Source organism: Symphalangus syndactylus, chromosome 2 (genome assembly GCF_028878055.3).
Source record: "Symphalangus syndactylus isolate Jambi chromosome 2, NHGRI_mSymSyn1-v2.1_pri, whole genome shotgun sequence".
NCBI classification, from domain to species: Eukaryota; Metazoa; Chordata; class Mammalia; order Primates; family Hylobatidae; genus Symphalangus; species Symphalangus syndactylus.
In genome coordinates, this window is record NC_072424.2 from 129,016,284 (window position 1) to 129,039,727 (window position 23,444).

Below are 23,444 nucleotides of genomic sequence, written 5' to 3' on the forward strand. Positions count from 1 at the left end.
GAGGCAGGAGAATCGCTTGAACCCAGGAAATGGAGGTTGCAGTGAGCCAAGATCGTGCCACTGTACTCCAGCCTGGGGGACAGAGCGCAACTTTGTCTCAAAAAAAAAAAGGCTACTATGTCCTCTTTTCTCTTCCTGTGAGCAAATCTGTGATTTCAAGGCTATGGCCACGTTACCTGTAGCCGTACCCGTGTCTTGAGGTGCAGCCCCGTGTGAATGTGTGTCCTGGGATGTAGTGAGATGTGTCGCCTCTACCGACCTGTGTCTAGTTTTGTTGGATTCCCTTGTCATTTCACATCTCAGACTCAAACCAAGTGCTGCCTCCTTCGAAACCCTCCTTAACAGAAACATGAGGACCATTTATAAAAGGTGACTATAGTGTGAGATAAGGGCTGGAAAGTACTGGGATAGCACATGGACCTTGATTTGATCAAATGGACCAAGTCTCATAAAATGGCTGCTGAGTGCTTTTCTATTTAGAAAGAGAATTTCCCCCACTATGATTTCATTTGAATCTCACACAATCCAAAAACAGAGATAGTATTAGTCTCAGTTTGTAACCGGGAAGATGAGCTCAGAGGTAAAATTCCATAGCTGAGAGGAGCTTGGACTCTAACCAAGACCTTGTATGTGCTGTGCTGTCTTCTGTTTCCCCCATGCCTTCTATAGTTTAAAAAAGAAAAGAAAAGAAAAATCACAGGCGTCCCTCCTCCATTTAGACCTTTAGATAAACCACCTTTACCCCCTTTGTCCTGCCCAGTCCTCTAAAATCAGAAAGATTAGACACCTTTGCCATTTGCCAGGTGTTGTTGTTGAGTGCAGAGCAGGAAGAACACAGGTAATAACTCCCAGAGCTTTCATTTTAGAGAGGAACGCAGCTATGGAACAAGTAATTCCCAAGACCACAATTACTGAGAACAAATAGTATGACAAAGACAGCTAAAATTTATGTTAATAGTTGACTTATTAAGAACTTAATATGTTCCTGGTGATGTTTCAAATATTCTTTGAGGTATATAAAAATGAATTCTTGGCCGGGCGAGGTGGCTCACGCCTGTAATCCCAACACTTTGGGAAGCCAACGTGGGTGGATCACTTAAGGTCAGGAGTTCGAGACGAACCTGACCAACATGGTGAAACCCCATCTCTACTAAAAATGCAAAAAAATTAGCCAGGCGTGGTGGCACTTGACTATGATCCCAACTACTTGGGAGGCTGAGGCAGGAGAATCACTTGAACCCAGGAGGCAGAGGTTGCAGTGAGCCGAGATGGCACCACTGTGCTCCAGCCTGGGCAACAGAGTGAGACTCCATCTCAAAAAAAAAAAAAAAGAAAAGAAAAAAAAAAAGAAATTTTTTTTTCTTTTTTAAAAGCCAGTCAAGTTTAGCAGTGTGGGGTTGTATAACAACTTTAGTAACACTGATGTTAATTTCTGATAACCCACTACCATCGGACCAGCCTAAAAATGAATTCTTAACTCCATTTTACAGAGAATGGAGAAGATATGAGGGAGGCAAGAAACGTGCTCAAGGTCATGAAAGTAACTTCCTTAAGGCAGAAGCAAATGTATAGGAAACACACTTGTGAAATGGGTACATAATGCATAGGATACATGTGTTCTCTGTCAGGAGCCTGTAGTGGCCTGCTGTAGAACAGTGATATGCTTGGCTCTGTCCCGGTCAATGTTTTTGATGAATGGCTTAGCTGAGGACATTAATATGTTATTTACATTTGGAGATGATATAAACAGAGGAGTTAAAGCTCCAGCAGTGTGGCCTGTTGGCCTAGATGATCTTAAAAGATTTATGAGGCCGGGCGCAGTGGCTCATGCTTGTAATCCCAGCACTTTGGGAGGCCGAGGCGGGCGGATCACGAGGTCAGGAGATCGAGACCACAGTGAAACCCCGTCTCTACTAAAAAATACAAAAAATTAGCCGGGCGTGGTGGCGGGCGCCTGTAGTCCCAGCTACTCGGAGAGGCTGAGGCAGGAGAATGGCGTGAACCTGGGAGGCGGAGCTTGCAGTGAGCCGAGATTGCGCCACTGTACTCCAGCCTGGGCGACAGAGCAAGACTCCGTCTCAAAAAAAAAAAAAAAAAAAGATTTATGAACCCTGGCAAGCCAGGTTATTAACATGCTTGAAGCCTAAGAAGCTATGAGTTTTAGGGTTCAATGTGTTTTCACTTTTACAATGATAAAGTGAGTAAAAAGGAAACCGTGCCTGTTCTCCCAATTTCCCCCTAAAAAGATAAAACCAAACAACAACAATGCCATAGAGGTAGCCATTATTAAAGATTTGGTACATATTGTTCCAGACTTTAAAAAAAATGCTCACACAGACATTGACTCCTTTTCTGTCTCCCTTTTCCTCTTCCTCTCCCTCTTTGTCAGTGGGTTATTTTTGTTTGGTTTGGTTTTAAACACATAAAAGAATCATTCTCAGCAACTTGCTTCTTTTCCCCCTTAAGCCAGAGACATCTTCACACATGAGTGTGTCTGAATCTACCTCATAGCTTTTGATGTTGTCTATTGCATGGACGTCTCATAATTTAACTACTCCCCTCTACTGATAGACATTTAAGGGTTTTTTTTTTTTTTTTGCTATTATAAAGTATTTATTACTTATTTGTTTTTCCTTTGTAGAGACTGGGTTTCACTTTGTTGCCCAGGCTCGTCTCGAACTCCTGGCTTAAAGCCATCCTCCTGCCTCAGCCTCCCAAAGTGCCGGAATTATAGGCATGAGGCACCACGCCCAACCCTTTTATAAGTTATTATGTGCTGCGCCTCATAAATATGTAATGCCATATCTATTAGAATGGCATGGTGTAGCTAATGGGTTTGCATATTTAAAATTTTATCCCTATTTCCAAATTGCCTTCCAGGGATATTGTTTATTGATTTGTACTCTGGTTTTTTTTTTTTTTTTATGTTTGTTTGACATTTTTGAAGATTTACTTTCAAACACTTTCTATTAGAATGAAGCATAAAACACAGTGAAGAGATTTCTTTACAAAAGTTTTGTCATGGGATTTAAAATTCCTTCCAGATAATCTTTAATTCTGATCATTTGATCATTTGTGGGTGTGTCCTGGTTATATTGGCTTCTGGTTCCTTCCCACGAAGGCCACTTACAGGTTTGCTTCTTGGTCGTACTGCCCTGGGTGGGACGAATTGCCCCTTTGGAGCCTTGTCTACCGTGTGAACTGCAGGAGTGCTGGGCCACTTGCACCTGGTCGTCCAGTGAGGATGTATATGCGGGAGTATCACTTCTGCAGTGAAAAGAGTTGCTTTAGTTGGCTTACCTCCTCTGCCCCCGGCATCCTGACAGCTGTCAAGGGCTCATCATTTTACAACTTCGTTAAACAGCCTGGTACTCTTGTTTCTTACTCTGCAAAGGAGGTCCCCAGCATGTTGTGGACTCCTGTGGAGAAGGAAGTGGATGGAGAAGTCTCCTAGTTTTTCTGTGGTGCCTTGGCTACCACTTGGACATTCTTGGTTGTTGTTCTTACCGAAATGAGAGGAAAACACTGTTGCTGGAAACATTTGAGGTTTTTAGGGTCTTTTTTTTTTAACAGCTTGTTTAGTTGTAATGTGGTAATACTTCATGGGAATAAACTCTGGCTGACCCACTCAAAGGATATAAGCTTGAAAACATTTAGGGTTTTGATTTGTTCAAAGGAGGCATTTGTGCTTTTTGAAGCACAAATCCAGTGGGAAAATAGGTTTTCTGGTGCTTACCATGTTTAAGTGTAAGGAGCATGTCTTTCAAGTCTAGTTCTCATCTCGAAAGAAATAACTATTTATAAAACTAAGTTCGGGGTGGATGGATAATGCTGTGCGAGGAAGCTTCGGAGTGGAAAAAGTGAAATACACAATTCCTCCTTCTTTCTTGTTTGGTAACAGTTAAGTCCCAATGTTACTTTCCTCCCTGAAATGGGTGGCCCTCGAATCCCATCTTACTCCACCGAATTCCATCTGGCTCCACCACCTCCCATCCCATGTGCCACTATGTTGTGTCTGCATCTTTCAGGGTCTCTCTGGGCAGAGCTGTGTGTAAATCCTGTCTTCTGTGGCCATTTGAGTTGCAGGCAAAAGAGAGACTGATTGAAGTTAAGCAAGGTGCGTGTTTATTAATAAAGAAATGTACCCACAACGTATGAAACCATCAGGTCATAAAATAACACGTGTTCCCCATTATTTTTTAAGTGAATGTTTGTGCCTATATATATACACACACGTAGAAAACACAGAAAAGACTTAAATGAATGTGGGTTTGATTTCCTCTATTTGAGGTGACTTTAACTTATTGATAATTCTCAGAAGTCCCTGAATTTTTAACAATGGTATGAATTATTTAGATGGCTTGGGGATGGGAGAAAAAACAAAAACACTTTTAATTTGGAGTGAAATAAAGGGAATTATCCATCTTTAACAACACGTGGGATTTTCAAAAGTGTGGACATGTCCGAATGTGACAATCTGACCAGGAATGAAGTCCCATTTTGTGCGGATGTTGGTGCCTCATAGGCTCTGAAAGCTCACCTGAGACATCACCCTTGAGGTCAAAGCTTGGGTACCCTGGCGGGATGCAAGCTATTCACATAGTAAAATAGACTCAAAACTCAGGTTCAGTAACGTCACTGTCATAAATTGTTTTCTACTGAAGTTAATAATGTATCTAATGCCTTTCTCAAGTAGGGACAGTTACCCCGTGGTTACTGAAAATTACTATCTTATAATGTATTCATTATCATACTTAGAATATAAGGATGTGTAGCATTTGACTTCAGTTTTTAAGGGTCCTTCTTTTTATCATCTAATGTACTTTGCTATGCGTGTGTAACATCTCTTTTTTTTTTTTTTTTTTTTTTTTTAAGAGACAGAGTCTCCCTCTGTCGTCCAGGCTGGAGTGCAGTGGCGTGATCTCAGCTTGCTGCAACCTCCGCCTCCCAGGTTCAAGCGATTCTCCTGCCTCAGCCTCCCTAGTAGCTGGGATTACAGGCACACACCACCACACCTGGCTAATTTTTTGTATTTTTAGTAGAGATGGGGTTTCACCATGTTAGCCAGGATGGTCTCCATCTCCTGCCCTCATGATCTGCCTGCCTCGGCCTCCCCAAGTGCTGGGATTACAGGCGTGAGCCACCGCGCCTGGTGTAACATCTCTTTTTTAAATGATGTTTTTATTTGGAGATGAAGGTCTCTCTATGTTGTCTAGGCTGGCCTCAAACGTTTGGGCTCAAGCAGTCCTCCTGCTTCAGTCTCCTAAGTGCTGGGACTACAGCGCACATCACAGTGCCCGGCTCAGTACATTTCTAAAAGAGTAGATGGAAATTTGTGCCTGTGTGCTATAGTCTTCATGTTTAAAGAGACTCAATTTGGCTCCAGCTAAAGATATCTTGGATTCGACAATTCACAAAGGATTATAAGAATTTTTTCAATAATTTTAGGTACTTTGTAGAACCCTAAACTCTATAGAACTTCAGAGTTCTGGTTCCTAAACAAGAGGCACAATTGACCAAAGTTTATTGCATTGAAATTGAGGTATTAAGATGGCTTTTTTATGTTCCCTGTTTAGTTTGCCATATCATGAAACCTTATATGTCAACAGTTTCTAGGTCTAAGATTCACTGGGTTACCATGTAGCCCACGATAATATGTGATTCCTGCCAATTTCCTCCTCCAACTTTTCTTCCTGTTACTAATCAAATCTAAGTCCTGTGTACATACTCAATGATTTTTAGTTAAAATACTCTGACATTTGGCCGGGCGCAGTGGCTTATGCCTGTAATCCCAGCACTTTGGGAGGCTGAGGCGGGCGGATCAGCTGAGATCAGGAATTGGAGACCAGCCTGGCCAACATGGTGTAATCCCATCTCCACTAAAAATACAAAAATTAGCTGGGCATGGTGGCAGGCACCTGTAATCCCAGCTACTCAGGAGGCTGAGGCAGAAGAATCACTTGAACCCAAAAGGCGGATGTTGCAGTGAGCCAAGATCACGCCATTGGACTACAACCTGGGGGACAAGAGCGAAAATCCATCTCAAAAAAAAAAAAAAAATACTCTGACATTTTTGCTGATGGGCTTTGTGGAGACACACTACCCTCTTCTCCATTCCCTACCCCCTGCTTTTGTCTTTAGGTTTCATTTAAAATTCCCATCTTTCATATTTTGGTAAGAGAAGACTTTAAGTGGAAATGTAATCTGAGTATTCTGTTTAATAAATGGACTCAGCATGGGCATTTTGAAGCCAACAATCCCATCTGTAGTGTAAGTATTAAACTACAGTGGTATTATTTCAGGAGGAAGCTCATGCAGTTGAAGGACAGCCTTGCTGGGAGCCGAGAACAGCCAGGTGAAATCAATTTAGCACAACTCAAGGCCTCTGGATTGCGTGTCTTGAACCCACTGTCCCTTCAGGGTTCAGGGTCTAAGTCAGTGGTGAGGCCAGAGTCATTCATTGGCCTGGAAGCAGGATGGAATGATGTCAGATGGAGTGCGGAGTTGACATTGCTTTGTAGCATGCAGGTCTGTACCAGACCTTTTCCAGACCAGTTCCAGACCTGGAATACCCTTTAAGCCATTTTATAATTGTGGTGGTAACAGGACCTTCAAAGCATGGCACCTATCTTTTTTTTTTTTTTTTTTGAGACGGAGTCTCGCTGTCGCCCAGGCTAGAGTGCAGTGGTGTGATCTCGGCTCACTGCAGGCTCTGCCTTCCGGCGTTCATGCCATTCTCCTGCCTCAGCCTCCTGCGTAGCTGGGACTACAGGCGCCCGCCACCTCGCCCAGCTAAGTTTTTGTATTTTTAGTAGAGACGGGGTTTCACCATGTTAACCAGGATGGTCTCGATCTCCTGACCTCGTGATCTGCCCGCCTCAGCCTCCCAAAGTGCTGGGATTACAGGCATGAGCCACCACGCCCGGCCATGGCACCTATCTTTATGTTGAGAGCCTTAAACAGAAAACCCTGGAAATAGTTGGTGGCAAGAGCTGGCTTCGGGCCACGATGCCCCCATTCCTGAGCTGTGTGACCTGGGGCAAGACAACCCCACCCCACTAGAATTGCTTTGAGTCCCAGTGTCATTATTATAAAATGGAAATAACAGCAGCTGCCTACGTTGGTTTTAAGATAAATGAGATATCTGTATATATAACATTGTTGTATATTACATTGTTGAAACATTTAGGTTCCTAATGGTTATTGTTTCTATTGGCTTAAAATTTTTTTTACCTATATTCTCAGGATTAAAAATATGACCAAGAGCAAGCCGGGCACAGTGGCTCACGCCTGTAATCCTAACACTTTGGGAGGGAGAGGTGGGCGGACCACTTGAGGTCAGGAGTCTGAGACCAGCCTGGCCAACATGGCAAAACCACGTCTCTACTAAAAATACAAAAATTAGCCAGGCATGGTGGCGCATGCCTGTAATCCCTGCTATGTGGGAGGCTGAGGCAGGAGGATCACTTGAACCTGGGAAGTGGAGGTTGCAGTGAACCAAGATCACGCCACTGCACTTCAGCCTGGGTGACAGAGTGAGACTCCAACTCAAAAAAAAAAAAAGTCTTATATGACCAAAGGCATGCCTTACATGCCTGCTGATTTTGTGGGTTTTTTCATTTTTGTTTTTGTTCTTTGTTTTTCTCACTCTGTCACTCACGCTGGAGTGCTGTGGCTCGATCTCTGCTCGCTGCAACCTCCACCTCCCACATCCACCTCCAGGTTCAAGTGATTCTCCTGCTTCAGCCTCCCGAGTAGCTGGGACTACAGGCATGCACCACCATGCCTGGCTAATTTTTTTGTATTATTAGTAGAGACCGGGTTTCATTATGTTGGCTAGGCTGGTCTTGAACTCCTCGTGATCTGCCCGCCTCGGCCTCCCAAAGTGCTGGGATTACAAACATGAGCCACCACGCCCGACCATGCCTGCTGATTTTGAAACTGATGCCATCAATTGCACAGGGCATCCTATGGGGAGGATTGCAAATGACCATTGTAGTAATATTTTTAAGGAAAAACCAATGACCCAAATGCACATGTTATATGTGTCTTGTTTGCTCGCTGGGCTTGGGAGCACTGGCCTTCGCACCAAGCGGCCTCCCTTCTCTGCATCCCGTTTATCCTTTTCTCACACAGCCCTTGCCTGTGGAAATGAGATCTCAGCTTTACCATTGCTTCCTCAGAGAAGTCCTGGACACCCTCAGCCTCAGTTAGGGCTGGTTTTTTTTTTTTTTAAACCTACTTGATTCATTCTCAAGGGCTCTATTTATTGTTATTTGTTCTATGTATGCCTCGTTCATGACAGTTTCCATAGCTTTGCTTTAGTAATTATTTGTTTGAAAGTCTGCCTTCTGACTTGTTCAGTCAATTATGCTTAACCTGCATCTGATCACAAGGAAACATTATTTATTATTTTAAAGTAAAAAAGAGGTTTTTAAGTCTGCCTTCCATAGTAATTTGTAAGTTCAAAGCTTGGGAAACATCTGATTTATTCATGGTTATATTTGAAACAGGTCTGGAAAGGTGAGTGTATGTATCTGGTGTTCCAATGAATGAATTAATGAGTGCATGAATGGTTCGTGGGCACACTTACCCAGCTACAAGGCCCTGTCTGCTTGTAAGGTAGCTGGATCTTTCAGACAAATATAAGACTTAGCTCTTCATTGTTTTTGAACTTCCTTTTCTCTGTATTTCTTCTTTCACTGGTTTATATGCTGGAAGTTAATGCCTTGTTTCTGACTTGGTCATGAGGACCGAAATTAAGTTTCTATGGCTCTGTCTTTCCCATAGCTCCTACAGAAGAATGGTCAGCTGTCCACCATCAATGGCGTAGCTGAGCAAGATGAGCTCAGCCTCCAGGAGGGTGACCTGAATGGCCAGAAAGGAGCCCTGAATGGTCAAGGAGACCTCAACGGCCAGGAGAAAGAAGAAGTCATGGTCACAGAGGGTAAGCCGCCCCTCCAGGAACTGGAAGGCACACAGCACTTGCAACAAACTTTGGACTCAGCAGAAAATACTCTCTCATACTGCCTGGTGGTGGATTGTTTTAGCAAAAACAATCAATTGGTTACAAAAGGAAGTACTTATCCGACCATTTGGATACCCCCTATACTTAGACCTTGAAGTTACGTTTCCTTTTTCTTATCTGGAACTTGATGCTTTTTAAATTATTGTTGCTTTGTCCCAACTACTTGTCTGGAGTTGAATGTGAGTTCTTGTTGGAAACAGAAGTCATGATTGCTTTAAAAGAGTCATTATCTCTCCCTTTATTTTTTTTTTTTTTTTTTTTTTTTTTTTTTTTTTTTTTTGAGACGGAGTCTCGCTCTCTCACCCAGGCTGGAGTGCAGTGGCGCCATCTCGGCTCACTGCAAGCTCCACCTCCCGGGTTCACACCATTCTCCTGCCTCAGCCTCTCCGAGTAGCTGGGACTACAGGCGCCCGCCACCACGCCCGGCTAATTTTTTTGTATTTTTAGTAGAGACAGGGTTTCACCGTGGTCTCGATCTCCTGACCTCATGATCCGCCTGCCTCGGCCTCCCAAAGTGCTGGGATTACAAGCGTGAGCTATCTCTCCCTTTAGAGAGGAGCCTGCTATACTTGTACAACTTTTTCTGATAGGTGCATTGAAAGGCATATGCCCCTCTTTGCTTAAACTATGATATGCTGCATGTTTTATAGCTCTTGAGCCTAGAGATCCTCGAGGAATGGTTATTGAAGAGCGACCGTTTGGACACAGTATTGGGATTTGATTTTTGCCTATATGGGGGGTGGGGAACCATATCTTGAGGTCAGAATTGAGAGCAAGTGGACCAGTAAGTCTCTTCTGAAAAGTGAAAGGCTGCATGTTGAAGAAGGACCTTGAGTTCATTGTTCCATTTAATCATAAATAAAGGGATAACCAATAACTGCTTTCAAAGATATGTAAAATGATGATTTGGCATACAGTAAATTGATTCATGTAATATGAATAAGAGAGACAAATGAAGGGAAAAGTCCTTTCACAGGAGATTCAACATCGCCTCACTTAGATGAGATTCTTCAAACATGTGGAACCTGTTTTTCTTCTTGTTTGATGCCCCCACAGAGCTGCTTCAAGCAGGGAGCTGCTTTTGAAGTTGGTGGGAATACTTATCTGTGTATAGCACCACAGGCACAATATAAAGTTAGAAATATACACAGTCTCACAGGCGGAGTATTTGCATGACCTAGTGTGAGAGTTTCAAATAATTTTCACCCAAATGATTGGAATGAACCCAACTCAAATTCCCAAGTCCAAAGCTTTGTCTTTCCCATGTTAACTTTTGAATCAAGTCAAGCACCAGCAACATGTGACCTTACTATGGCCAAGTCTGTAAGGTTAAGACAAGGCAACTTGGTGACTACCAAATGAATTGTGCAAGGGATGAGAGCTGCAGGGTTCAGGTGGAGCAGTCACTTGAGGTCAAAGGGGAGATTAGGGGGAGGCTGGATTTAGATGTGTCTAAACAAGGAATGCCAGCAAAAGTGAGGAGAATAATAACAACCAACACTTTATGTGCTTTTATTATAGGGCCCAGAGAGGTGCCTTTTGTGTGTTATCACCTTTAATAGTTACAGCAACCCTATGAAGTAGGTAATATTGTTCCCAAGATGCAAATCCAGATCAGCAGATTCCAAAACCACTTAACCACTGTGCTCTGACTGTGCCGGGCAGATTCGGAGGCTGGTGTGTTGGAACAGCCCAGCCCCAGCAAAGAGTTTTTATTGAAGGGTGTAGAATGAAAGCCCAGAAGGGAAAAGGGGCCAGATAATAGGGCCCTGAAAGCTGAGTGGAGTTTAGAAAGTATTTAGTGGACAACGTGTGATCACTGCACTGTGCCACCAAGGGGGTGCCAGAGGCTTCTTGTCTGACTTAGCTGATCTGTAGGATGGATAAGAGGAGGGAGGGATGGGGCAGGGACACATGCTTTTTTCATAGAATCCCAAATAGGCTGGAAATTCTTTTTTAATCTGTGGCATGTTTACTGGAGGTCTTAAGGTTATCTTCCCTTAGTCCAGATGTGATTTCTTTTACATTTCAGCCACGTGGGTAAACACTGATTTTCATAGTGAGTGATTCAGTCCCTCCACTGTGACTATTCCATCATCTCCCTGAGGTGACCCAGGCTTCTGACCATGGCCTCGGAGGTCTGAGCAAATATCAAATCCCCCATGCAGGAAGGGTGGTGATTTTTATTTTTTATTTTTTGAGACAGCGTCTCACTCTGTCACCCAGGCTGGAGTGCAGTGGCTTGAGCTCGGCTTACTGCAACATCTGCCTCCCCGCCCCGCCCCGCTCCATCCAGGCTCCAGTAATTCTGCCTCAGCCTCCTGAGTAGCTGGGACGTGCCACCACACCTGGCTAATTTTTGTATTTTTAGTAGAAACGGGGTTTCACCATGTTGGCCAGGCTGGTTTCAAACTTCGGACCTCAAGTGATATGCCCGCCTCAGCCCCCCAAAGTGGTGGGATTACAGGCGTGAGCCGCCATGCCCAGCTGTGGAAGAGTGGTAATTAATATACATTTTTTTTTGTTGTTTGTTTATTTTGAGACAGGGTCTTGCTCTGTCACCCAGGCTAGAATGCAGTGGCATGATTTCGGCTCAGTGCAACCTCTGCCTTCCAGGTTCAAGCGATTCTCCTGCCTCAGACTCCTGAGTACCTGGGATTACAGGTGCCTGCCATCATGCCTGGCTAACTTTTGTATTTTTAGTGGAGACGAGATTTCACCATGTTGGCCAGTATGGTCTTGAACTCTTGACCTCAAGTGATCCACCCTCCTCAACCTCCCAAAGTGCTGGGATTACAGATGTGAGCCACCGTGACCAGCCAATTAATATATCTTGTCCTTCCCAAGATCTTGAAAAGGCCTTGTCCTCTAGGAAAAAAGAGCTAGATATGCCTCCGTACCATAGCCCAAGGCTACAGAGGCTACCCACCAGAGGTGTTTCTGGGGGCCTTACTTTTGGGGTGAGCTTTTGCTGTTTTAGGTCCAACTGCTATTCTCTTGGTTTATTAGGTTCTCTGTGGCAACTTGGCATACTCATTTTGTTTTTTTCTTTCTCTATTTTTTCTGTGTGGCAGATGATAATTAATAGCCTGACAATGTAAATACAGACAAAATCTTCATGTTAACTTATTAAACAGCATTTTTCCATGCTTTTGACATCAGTGACAGCTCATGAGTAGGTTTTTGTTTAGTTTTGTTTTGAGACGGAGTCTCGCCCCGTCACCCAAGCTGGAGTGCAGTGGCGTGATCTCGGCTCACTGCAATTTCCGCCTCCTGGGTTCAAGCGATTCTCCTGCCTCAGCCTCCCAAGTAGCTGGGATTACAGGCATGCACCACCATGCCCGGCTAATTTTTGTATTTTTAGTAGAGACAGGGTTTCACCGTGTTGGCCAGGCTGGTCTCGAACTCCTGACTTAAGGTGATCCGCCTGCCTTGGCCTCCCAAAGTGCTGGGATTACAGGCGTGAGCCACCACGCCCGGCTCGCTCATGATTAGGCTTTATGGTTGCTTCCAGAAATCAGAATTCTATACGACAGTTTGCTGTAGTATAGACAAAGGCATAATTTGGCATGTGACACTGACCTGTAGGATTTGGGACACCTTTGTTTCTACCGCTGTCCACTTAAATTAGAAGAGAACTGACCCATTTTGGTCCCTGGGAGGATTAGCCCACAGTGGAATTTGGTCCTGCTATAGATAAAATAGCAAGATCAACTGACGGGAGAAAATAATGAACAAGGGCAATTCCTGCTGGAGGGTTTTTACTTTACAGTGGCAGACAAAGCCAGAGGTGAAATTATTTTTCCCATCTTAACTCACTTGCTCTTTCTAAAACTGGAAATACTGGTAATTCAGAACCAACCCTCCTCCTATAATGAAAACAGAATTCTGCTTCTTTGTAAACTTTCTTAAATGTTAGAAAGAAGGAACCGTGTACTAAATACTGTCTAAACTCTACAGCAGCGTCTGATATATGTAGATTTGGGGAGGGGGCTTGATTATGTCATTTGGTGGCCTTCTATAAGAGCATACACAATGAGGCATGGACACAAACATTTATTTATAATGAAAATAAACACAACTAATTACCTTAGCCTTGGCGAGCAGTCCCTTTCTTCTGAGCTTTGGGATTTTCAGTTTATACAGACAGCTTATATAGACATGCAACTGGGCTTTCTCTCCCTAACTAAAAAGTGCTGTCATGCTGTGCTATTCCCAGACACTGCACAAGTGCCATTAGTTTTGGGCAAATCTGCTTCTACTGAAAAGATGAAAAAAAAAGAAAAAGAAAAGCTCCCTTTCCGCAACCCAAATTATCAATCGCTTTATAGTCTATGGCTTGTATGGTCTTCTCTTTGTTAAAAACTCGAACAAGAGGCTGGGCGTAGTGGCTCACACCTGTGATCCCAGCGCTTTGGGGGGCCAAGGCGGGTGGATCACCTCAGGTCAGGAGGTCGAGACCAGCTTGGCCAACATGGTGAAACCCCGTCTCTACTAAAAATACAAAAAATTAGCTGGGCTTTGTGGCAGATGTCTGATATCCCAGCTACTCAGGAGGCTGAGGCAGGAGAATCGCTTGAACCCAGGAGGCAGAGGGTGCAGTGAGCTGAGATCATGCCACTGCACTCCAGCCTGGGCAACAAGAGCGAAACTCCATCTCAAAAAAAAAAAAAAAAAAAAAAACCCAAACAAGAATGATTTCTAAAACATTGTATCTTGGGCTGAGACCAATTTTAGATTTAAAACTTTTGCAGGCTGGGTGCGGTGGCTCACGCCTGTAATCACAACACTTTGGGAGGCCAAGGCTTGGGTCCAGGATTTTGAGATCAGCCAACGTGGCGAAACCTTGTCTCTCTTTTTTTTTTTTTTTAACTTTTGGTACTTAGAACAACTTTGAAATTTAAATGTGAAATTCAATCTTACTATCTGTTAGGCAGATGATTTTTTTTCCCCCCGAACAGTTGAGGAAAATCAATTACTCAAAAAGCAACACCTTATTTATTTTGATAATAACATATTTGATTTTGAAATAAAGTGTCTGCAAAACTCAATGCCATATACAAGTAATCCAGTGATTATCTCAGGTCTTCATACATTTGAATTAATCACTTACAATGCAGTTATTTGTTTTCTTTCTGAGATTTGCGTCTCTGCAGAGTACATACAGCAAACATTTTAAAGCATGTGAAAACCATCTTTTCTCCAACCTTCACAGGTCACATTTGTTTCTGTGAGCAAACAAACAATGGCAGTCTTTTCCTTAGCTTTAGAAAGTTTTTTTTTAAAGAGGGCCTTGCTCTGTCGCCCAAGTCAGAGTGCAATAGTGCAATCATGGTTCGATGCAGCCTCAAACTTCTGGGCACATGTGATCCTCCTGGCTCAGCCTTCCCAGTAGTTAAGACTACAGGCATGTGCCACTGCGCCAGATAGTTTTTTAAAATGCTTTTGTAGAAACAGGTTTTTGCCATGTTGCCCAGACTGGTCTCAAATTCTTGGCTTCAAGCTTCCTTCCACGTCAGCCTCCCAAAGTCTTGGGACTACAGAAGTGAGCCACCACAGCCGGCCTTAAATAATTTGTGTTCACAGAGGCTTCACACCCTTTGTGTACCCAGAGTTGAGGATATTTACACCAGCAGCAACGGAGCAGGAAGCAGCTGGGTGCTCTGACCTTGACATTTGCCACTCTGGGACCAGCTGTTTTAAAACTGTCAGCCAGTGACCAGACGAACCAGGCCTTGTTACGCTAATCAGACAATGGTATAGAGGCGGCTCCTGGTGTGTGCTCGTGGACCACCACTGTGACACCAGCTGTGATCACACCCCCCAACCCCTGGGGAAAAATAAAAAACAAAAACCCTCAAAATGCTGTCGCTTAAAGCAGAAGTCTTTGAGAGGATGTATTTCTTAACGTTTTACAGGATTCCACTTTTCTACATCTGAGTATTTTCCCCCAGATATAGTAACAAATACAACACTATAGAGAATTTCATTTTTCTAATGGCGCTTAATGTCATCGTCTGCGTTTATTAAATTTGCCATTTGAACCCACCAGCTCCTGGCGTACAGTTCCTCTGGGAAACAGAAAGGCCGAAAGGTTACCGCCAGATAATCCCAGCCCTCCCTACAGATCTTGTTACCTTATAGAAAATCCATTCTGAGTTAAAAGTCGTTCTTCTTTGCTTTGAACATTTAATAACTTTATCTGTATAGTAGGCACCCTAAGACCTGCTTTGAGCCTCTTCAAAGATGACTCCCCCACCCCATACCTGTTTCTCTGCAAGAGGCTGCTTTCTCTGCCCAGAAGGAATATTTTTATGATTTGATTCCTTTTCTATTTTAGTTTTCAAATTGTGACATCATTGGTATCTTGTTAGAAGTGCCTGTCACCCACATTACAGCCCTCCACTCCTCCTTTCCTTTTCTCTACACCAGTTGTTAACATCTGGCATTTGACATCTGTCTCTCACCCTCACTTTGGCTAAAATATAAGAATCAAGCCCAGGTGCGGTGACTTACAACTGTAATCCCAGCACTTTGGGAGGCTGAGGAGGGTGGATCACTTGAGCCCAGGAGTTCGAGACCAGGCTGGGAAGCATAGTGAGACCCTTGTCTCTACAAACGTTTAAAAAAAATTAGCTGGACGTGGTGGTGCACGCCTGTATTCCCAGCTGCTTGGGAGGCTAAGGTGGGAGGATCGCTTGACTTGAGTCCAGGAGTTTGAGGCTGCAGTGAGCCATGATTGCACCACTGTACCAGCCTGGGCAACAGATTGAGACCCTGTCTCAAAAAATAAAATAAAATATAAGAATCATGAGGACGGCCGGGCGCGGTGGCTCACACCTGCAATCCCCGCACTTTGGGAGGCCGAGGTGGGCGGATCACGAGGTCAGGAGATCTAGACTATCCTGGCTGACACGGTGAAACTCCATCTCTACTAAAAATACAAAAAAAAATTAGCTGGGCATGGTGGCGGGCGCCTGTAGTCCCAGCTACTTGGGAGGCTGAAGCAGGAGAATCGCTTGAACCCGGGAGGTGGAGGTTGCAGTGAGCCGAGATCGTGCCACTGCACTCCAGCCTAGGCTACAAGAGGGAGACTCTGTCTCAAAAAAAAAAAAAAAGAACCATGAGGGCAGAGATTTCTTGGGATGGGGATTCGGAGGGTGGTCCATGGCAGGAGATGGGGTGAGGGGGGCTGTTTAGTTCAGTGCTGAATCCTCTGAGCCTGGACCAGTAGCTGGAACAGAGGAAGTGCTCAGCAAATATTTGAATAAATGAAGACACAGTTTTCAGTTGGAGTTCGCAGTATTACATTTATAATCATCTAGGTGAGGAGGATCTGTTGGCTTTAACTCTGTATCAATTCATTTCCTGCTTAAAGACTGCGGCTTTGTACGTTTTATCCAGGGCTCTCTTTCCCTTGTTGCATCAGCACTGACAAAGCCAGACCCTTTCCAGGACTGCACCATGCTGGGTTCTCACAGGTGCATGCTGTTGGTTAGCCAGGTGTTGCCTGGAAACATGAAATCCGACCCTGACCTGCACGTGATTAAATGTGGATTCCTAGTAACGCTATCAAACACAAGTGTCCAATAGATAAAGAGAGGGGTCCCCTTGCACACACTTTGGTATTTCAAATACAATATTATTGCATGACATTTTCTCAAGCTGTATCCTGTTTTGTAATGTTTTGAAGACTGGAGGGAACACACACAAAATAGGCCTTGAACTTAGGTAAAAGTACTATGCTATGCGATTTCTGGGAACTGGTTTTAATTCATTCTTCTGCTCTGCAGCAATTGTTTTTAGTGTGGCTGCACTGAAATTACTTATGTCATTGACAAATTTCTGGTCCAAATATTTCACTGCCTTCATCCTTAAAGAAACACAGATTTATTTTTTTGTAATCAGCAGTCAAGATGTTTTTCTCTGAACTATATTCGAGTCTGACAGTGCAGTGAACTTTTCTTTTTGCTTCTGACTTAAAAGGAGCGAGGAAGAAGGATGGCAAGACTTCTGTTCACCCTCTCTCCCCTTCATAAATCAACTAATTCTAGGGGGCTAGACACGGCTAAGACTTCTTTAATTACTACTTTTTGCGTGATCTTGATTTGAATACATTTCTTTATCTCATTGCAAGTCAGTTTTCATCTATGAAATGAGCATCCCCACCCATCTCTGAAATTCTGTGGCTAATACCAATATGACTAGTTATATGGGTACTAAAAATGAAATAGTGGATTAGCTAATGAAGACACCCAAGCGACCTGAAGTAGGCAGCAATCCACTTGGTAATTCCATTATGCCTTTTTATAAAAATACTTTTATAGCTTTTCTATTTTTTTTTTTTTTTTTTGGAGACAAAGTCTCTGTCTGTCACCCAGGCTGAAGTACAGTGGTGCAGTCTCAGCTCACTGCAACCTCTGCTTCCTGGGTTCAAGCAATTCTCATGCCTCAGGCTCCTGAGTAGCTGGAATTACAGGCGTGCACCACCGTGCCCGGCTAATTTTTGTATTTTAGTAGAGATGGGGTTTTGCCATGTTGACCATGGCTGGTCTCAAACTCCTAACCTCAAGTCATCCACTCACTTCAGCCTCCCAACTGCTGGGATTACACGCATGAGCCACCACACCTGGCCTCTAACCTGATCTTAAAAGCCATTTTCTAGATTTGAAGTTTTAATTTAATTAAACAAAAAGTTCAAGGGGGGAGTTTTATTCAAGAATATCTTGAAATATAATCTTCTTGGTGTCAAAGAATAAGATAAATCCCTTCACACATGTGGCCACCAAACGTCATCCTCTCATCCTCCTGTATGTGTTCTGCTGAATGACTGGCGGTCAGGACTGTGTAATAGGGGTTGGTTATAGCCAGGGATGGGGGAAAGAAGTTGGTAAAAGTCATAGCTGCTTGCCCTAAAGATTTTCAGTCAGCCTTGGAGATGTTACCTATAAATCTCTATAGTTCAGAGGCCACTCAAGTCCACTTTCAAATTGGGTCCATGTTCTGGCCCATTTGAGAAGCAGCCAGGTAAGTCAGCCTATAGGCTTGCCCAAGTAACAGTCTAAGAATTAGGCCCTTTTCTGCCAGGCACAATGGCTCACACCTGTAATCCCAGCACTTTGGGAGGCTGAGGTGGGTGGATCACAAGGTCAGGAGTTCGAGACCAGCCTGGGCAACATAGTGAAACCCTGTCTCTACTAAAAATACAAAAATTAGCCCGGCATGGTGGCACACAGCTGTAGTCCCAGCTATTCGGGAGGCTGAGGCAGGAGAATTGCTTGAACCCTGTAGGCGAGGGTTGCAGTGAGCCAAGATCACACCATTGCACTCCACCCTGGGCAACAGAGCGAGACTCTGTCTCAAAAAAAAAAAAAAAAAAAAAGATTTAGGCCCTTTTCCTTGAAGGGACTGAGGTGGTCCACAAGGAGTGGCTCTCTGATTGTAACTAAGCCACTAATGGAGACATGGAATTATTTTAGCTGTTATCTTAGTCCGTTCAGGCTGCTGTAACAAAATACCTTAGACCAGGTAATTTATAAGCAACAGAAATTTATTTCTTACAGTTCTGGAGGCTGGGAAGTCCCAGATCAAGGCACCAGCAGAATCAGAGTCCTGTGAGGTCCCACTTTCTCTGGATGGTGCCACCTATGTGTCCTCATGTGGCAGAAGGGCAGAGGGGACAAACAAACTCCCTTAAGCCTCTTATGTGAGGGCACTAATCCCATTCATGAGTGCTCCACCCCGAGGCTGATCACCTCCTAAAGGCCCCACCCTCTAATACCAGCACCTTGGTGATTAGGTTTCAACATATGAAATTTTTTGTGGGGAGGGATACAAACATTCAGACTGTAGTGGCTGTTTTATTTATGGAATGAAAATCTTTTAGGCATTTTCTCAAGGACTGACTCACCTTGAGTGTAAAACAGTTTCAGTGTCACCTAATTTATAGTAACTTTTACATGGTTAAGGCAATGATATAGTCTAGAGCACAATGCCCCTATATTATAGTGTATTGGTCCATTCTCACACTGTTATAAAGAACTGCCCAAGACTGGGTAGTTTATAAAGGAAAGAGGTTTAACTGACTCACAGTTCTGCAGGGCGGGGGAGGCCTCAGGAAACTTAACAATAATGGTGGAAGGGGAAGCAAACACATCCTTCTTCGCATGGCAGCAGGAAGGAGAAGTGGCGAGCAAAAGTGGGAAGAACCCCTTATAAAACCATCAGATCTCCTGAGAACTCACTCACTGTCATGAGGACAGCATGAGGGTAACTGCCCCCATGATTAAATTTCCTCCCACTGCATTCCTCCCATTGAACATGGGGATTATGGGAACTACAAATCAAGATGAGATTTGGGTGGGGACACAGACAAACCATATCATATAGAAAAGGATGCTTTGATAATGTCTGAAGATGTATTCTCTGGGCTTAAAATTCAACAACTGTTTAACCTGTTAAGATTCATTCCTGCATATCATGCTTTGAATTGTTTTCAAATTGCTCTTTAGTTCAAGTATCAGTACAGCCTGATATCAGGTAGTTTTCCTCCGACCTCTAGTGTCAACCAGTGCATTCATTAGTCATTCAGGTGAAAAGTGCTATGTGCTAGATTTAATTAATTGAATGAACTGGTTGCTTTCGTGTGTCTTAACATGGACATGCAATATTTAGACCAACTGCAAGCATAAGGTCATTATCCCCCTGTATTAATTTGCTAAGGTTGTCATGACAAAATACTCGACTGGTGGTTCACACAACAGAAATTTATTTTCTCACAGTTCTGGAGGCTGGAGGTCAAAGATCTTGGTGTTGCAGGTTTGGTTCCTCCTGAGGCCTCTCTCTCTGTTGCTTGCAGACGGCCACCTTCTCACTGTATCGTCACTTGGTCTTTCCTCTGTGCATGTGCACATCCCTGGTCTCTTGGTATGTCCAAATTTCCTGTTCTTATAATTTTTTTGAGACACAGTATTGCTCTGTCACCCAGGCTGGAGTGCAGTGGCGTGATCTTGGCTCACTGCAACCTCCACCTCCTGGTTTCAAGTGATTCTTCTGCCTCAGCCTTCCGGGTAGCTGGGATTACAGGCTTGCATCACTACACCTGGCTAATTTTTGTATTTTTAGTAGAGACGGGATTCTACTCTTCACCATGTTGGCCAGGATGGTCTCGAATTCCTGACCTCAAGTGATCAGCCCGTCTTGGCCTCTCAAAGTGCTGGGATTACAGGCGTGAGCCACCACACCCGGCCAGGACTCCTGTTCTTATTAGGGCCCAGGCTAATGGCCTCATTTTAACTTAGTCACTTCATTAAAGGCCCTGTCTCCAAATGCAATAACTTTCTGAAGTACTGGGAGTTAGGACTTCAAATGTGAAATTTGGGGGGACACAGTTCAGCTCATAACACCACCTCCATGAACGATCCACTGGAAAGTCAGATTTGGGACCAGAGAAATGTTAGTAGAAGGGAGCTTTGAGGCTCTCTGAACTAGGAGCCTACCCCTGTGCAGGAGGCTCTTCTGCTTAACCGCTTGAAGGTTTGTGGAGTTTTCTCCATAAAAGGAAGCCATTTATTCCCCTGGAGCTAAAATATGCCTCCCTCCAACTGCTCTTCTCTGTTCCCAGGGCTGCCTTGTGGAACTACAGAGAATAAACTCACCTCCTTTTTCCACATGGCAGCTCTCTAAGTATTTGAAAACATTTATCATGTCTTTCCTTTTCTTCTCTAGGCAAAACATCTCCCGAGAAAATAACCTGTCTCACATTAAAAGAAAAACTCCAGGGCTTATATATATTTCAGATAGGAATGTGCTTGATGGAAGCTTGCCAAACATGACTGGGTTTCAATTTCAGTATCCCCAGTTTTAAGAACAGTTTCTTTCTCAGACTCTTTAAAACATGAGAACAACTTAGTTTGCTTTAAGCCAAATATTATATACTGAAAGAATTGACTGGAGGACATGAGTCATTGATGCTGAAGTATGTGGCTGCTGGTATAAGGGAGTCCCTTACCTCAAGGATGTTGCAAAATGAGCTGAAGTCAAATAAAGTGAAGAAAACATCAATATATGTTGACATGGATTTCTAACCCTGGAATGATCAGTCACCCTTCTGGTACTTCACTCAACGAGATGATTAGCATACACCCTTACACAATGCAGTAGCCAGAGATTAGAGCAAGAGAATTCCTGCTTTCCAGATAACTGTTAGCTGTAAATAAAGTGGCAGATGGATAGTGTCCAACCAAATAGTCAGGGAGCGGAGCCAGGGTCTGCTCCCAAGCAGCCTCCTGCCGAGCTCTGAGCCGCAAGCCCTGTGACCTCACTGTGTAAGCTTAGCAGTATGGACTGAAGGTTTGTGTCCCCCTAAATGTACATGTCGAAATCCTAACTTCTAAGGTGATGTGGTATTTGGAGGGAAAGCCTTTGCGAGGTACTTAGGTCATGAGGGTGGAGCCCTCATCAATGGGATTAGTGTCCTTATAAAAGGGGCCACTTCCCTTTCACCATGTGAGGTTACGGGGAGCAGTCTGCAGTCCAGAAGAACCCGGGATCACCAGGTCCCAACCACACTGGCCTCATGATCTCTGACTTTCAGCCTGCAGGATTGTGGAAAATAAAATTGTCCGTTGTTTATACGCCACCTGGTTTATATGGTGCTTTTATAGCAGCCCAAATGGACTAGGAAAATGAACAAAAACTGTGATGTCTTCCTCATACTTGGTCCTAAGTATTCCCCAATCAAGTCCATTTCTGTTGAGTATGTTCAAATATCTTAGGATTCTGTGTCAGTGTCACCTTGATAGATGTCTGGCCATTGGAATCTGATGCTGTTTTGAGTCTTCATCCCTTGTGTAGCTCATGGACTCCTTTTGGTCTTCAGTCTTCTGAATATCTTGTAATGAAGACTCTCCATGTGAATCCATTTCCATTCAATGTGCTGGGTTCTTTGAGCTCTTTCAGTCTAGAAACTCATGCACTTGGCTGGACGCAGTGGCTCATGCCTGTAATTCCAGTGCTCTGGGAGGCCAAGGTGGGAGGATCACTTGAGCCCAGGATTTTGAGACCAGCCTGGGCAACACAGCAAGACCCCACCTCTACAAAAAAATAAAAATAAAAAAATTATCTAGGTGTGGTGGTGCATGCCTGTAGTTCCAGCTACTCCAGAGGCTCAGACAGGAGAATTACTTGAGCCCAGGAGGTTGAGGTTGCAATGAATCTCACCATTTACGCTCTAGCCTGGGTGACAGAGTGAGACCCTGTCTCTAAGAAAAGAAAAGAAAAATTCATGTACCTCATTTCTGAGAAATTTTTTTACATATATCTATACTTTTTCATTTGGTCTATTTCATAGAATTGCCTAGGTAAAGAAATAAATATATGTGGACTCAAGGAGAGAAATAATATTTATTCTACATCACTTTTATTATTTGAGTTTTTAATGTTTATTTTCCTCTTGCTTTTTAAAGTGGTTTTAAAATTCTCCTTTAGTGTTTCTGTTGTATCATAACAATTCCTTTGAGGAACTATTCTTCAGAGTATTTATCTTGGATTTTGAATAGCAATAACCATGTCTATACAAACATGTCCAGTTCAACTGGACCATAAAACTCAATTAGTTGATATTTATCTATGTGCATAGCATGCAGCAGAGAGCCTGCCCATCCTGTAGATAACCTGACAGTGTCATTTAGATTCAGGGTGTGTATAGATAGATACATCTACAGACAGATGTCTATCTATCTATCATCTATCTATCTATCTATCTATCTACTACCTATACCTATATCTAGATATAGATAGATATCTAGATATAGATAGATAGATATCTAGATATAGATAGATAGATAGATATCTAGATATAGATAGATATCTAGATAGATAGATATATCTCCTCTTTTACAGTTATCCAATTTGGAGCTGTATTTCACTCAACTTTAAATTATCTTGGAGCATTTCAAAGGAATAACAGGTGGTGAGGTCACCCCACTGATTGCCAGGGTTGACTTGGCTGATCTGGCTGACTAGGCAGGTGTCCCCTTCCTCCCTCACCACTCCATCTGCGTCCCTCCCGAAGCTGCACACTTGGTCGAAGAGGATGACCATCCCCGATAGGGGAGGACTGGTCTTCACTCAAGGGTGTACAAGTAGCTGTGCTCCCCTGCTAGAACCTCCAAACACGTGCTCAAGGTTCATTTAAAGGAATAACAGTGGCATCGATTCTCCCTTCTATTTCATCTGTCCTTTTCCAGCAAGAAGAAAAGAGAACCTACTGGTTTTTGGCTTCTTTTCCTCCAAGGGTGATGCCAGGTTAAAGAGAAAATGAGAGGAGAGGAGGCCAGGGAGGGTTGAATTTGGTGTGCAAGTCCATTCTTCCATTCCGTGACACTCATATTTGGGTTAAATACCTAAATATCCT

The 23,444-nt window shown here is 43.6% G+C and overlaps 1 protein-coding gene across 3 annotated transcripts in view; it reads left to right on the forward strand.

Moving 5' to 3' along the window:
- AKAP12 (A-kinase anchoring protein 12) overlaps positions 1–23,444 on the forward strand; it is a 122,430-nt gene that overhangs the window by 59,408 nt on the left and 39,578 nt on the right. For all 3 annotated transcript variants that reach the window (XM_055267449.2, XM_055267447.2, XM_055267452.2), the window contains one exon: positions 8,791–8,947. In XM_055267449.2, coding sequence (XP_055123424.2) covers positions 8,791–8,947 — 157 coding nt within the window. The remainder of the gene's footprint in view (positions 1–8,790; positions 8,948–23,444) is intronic.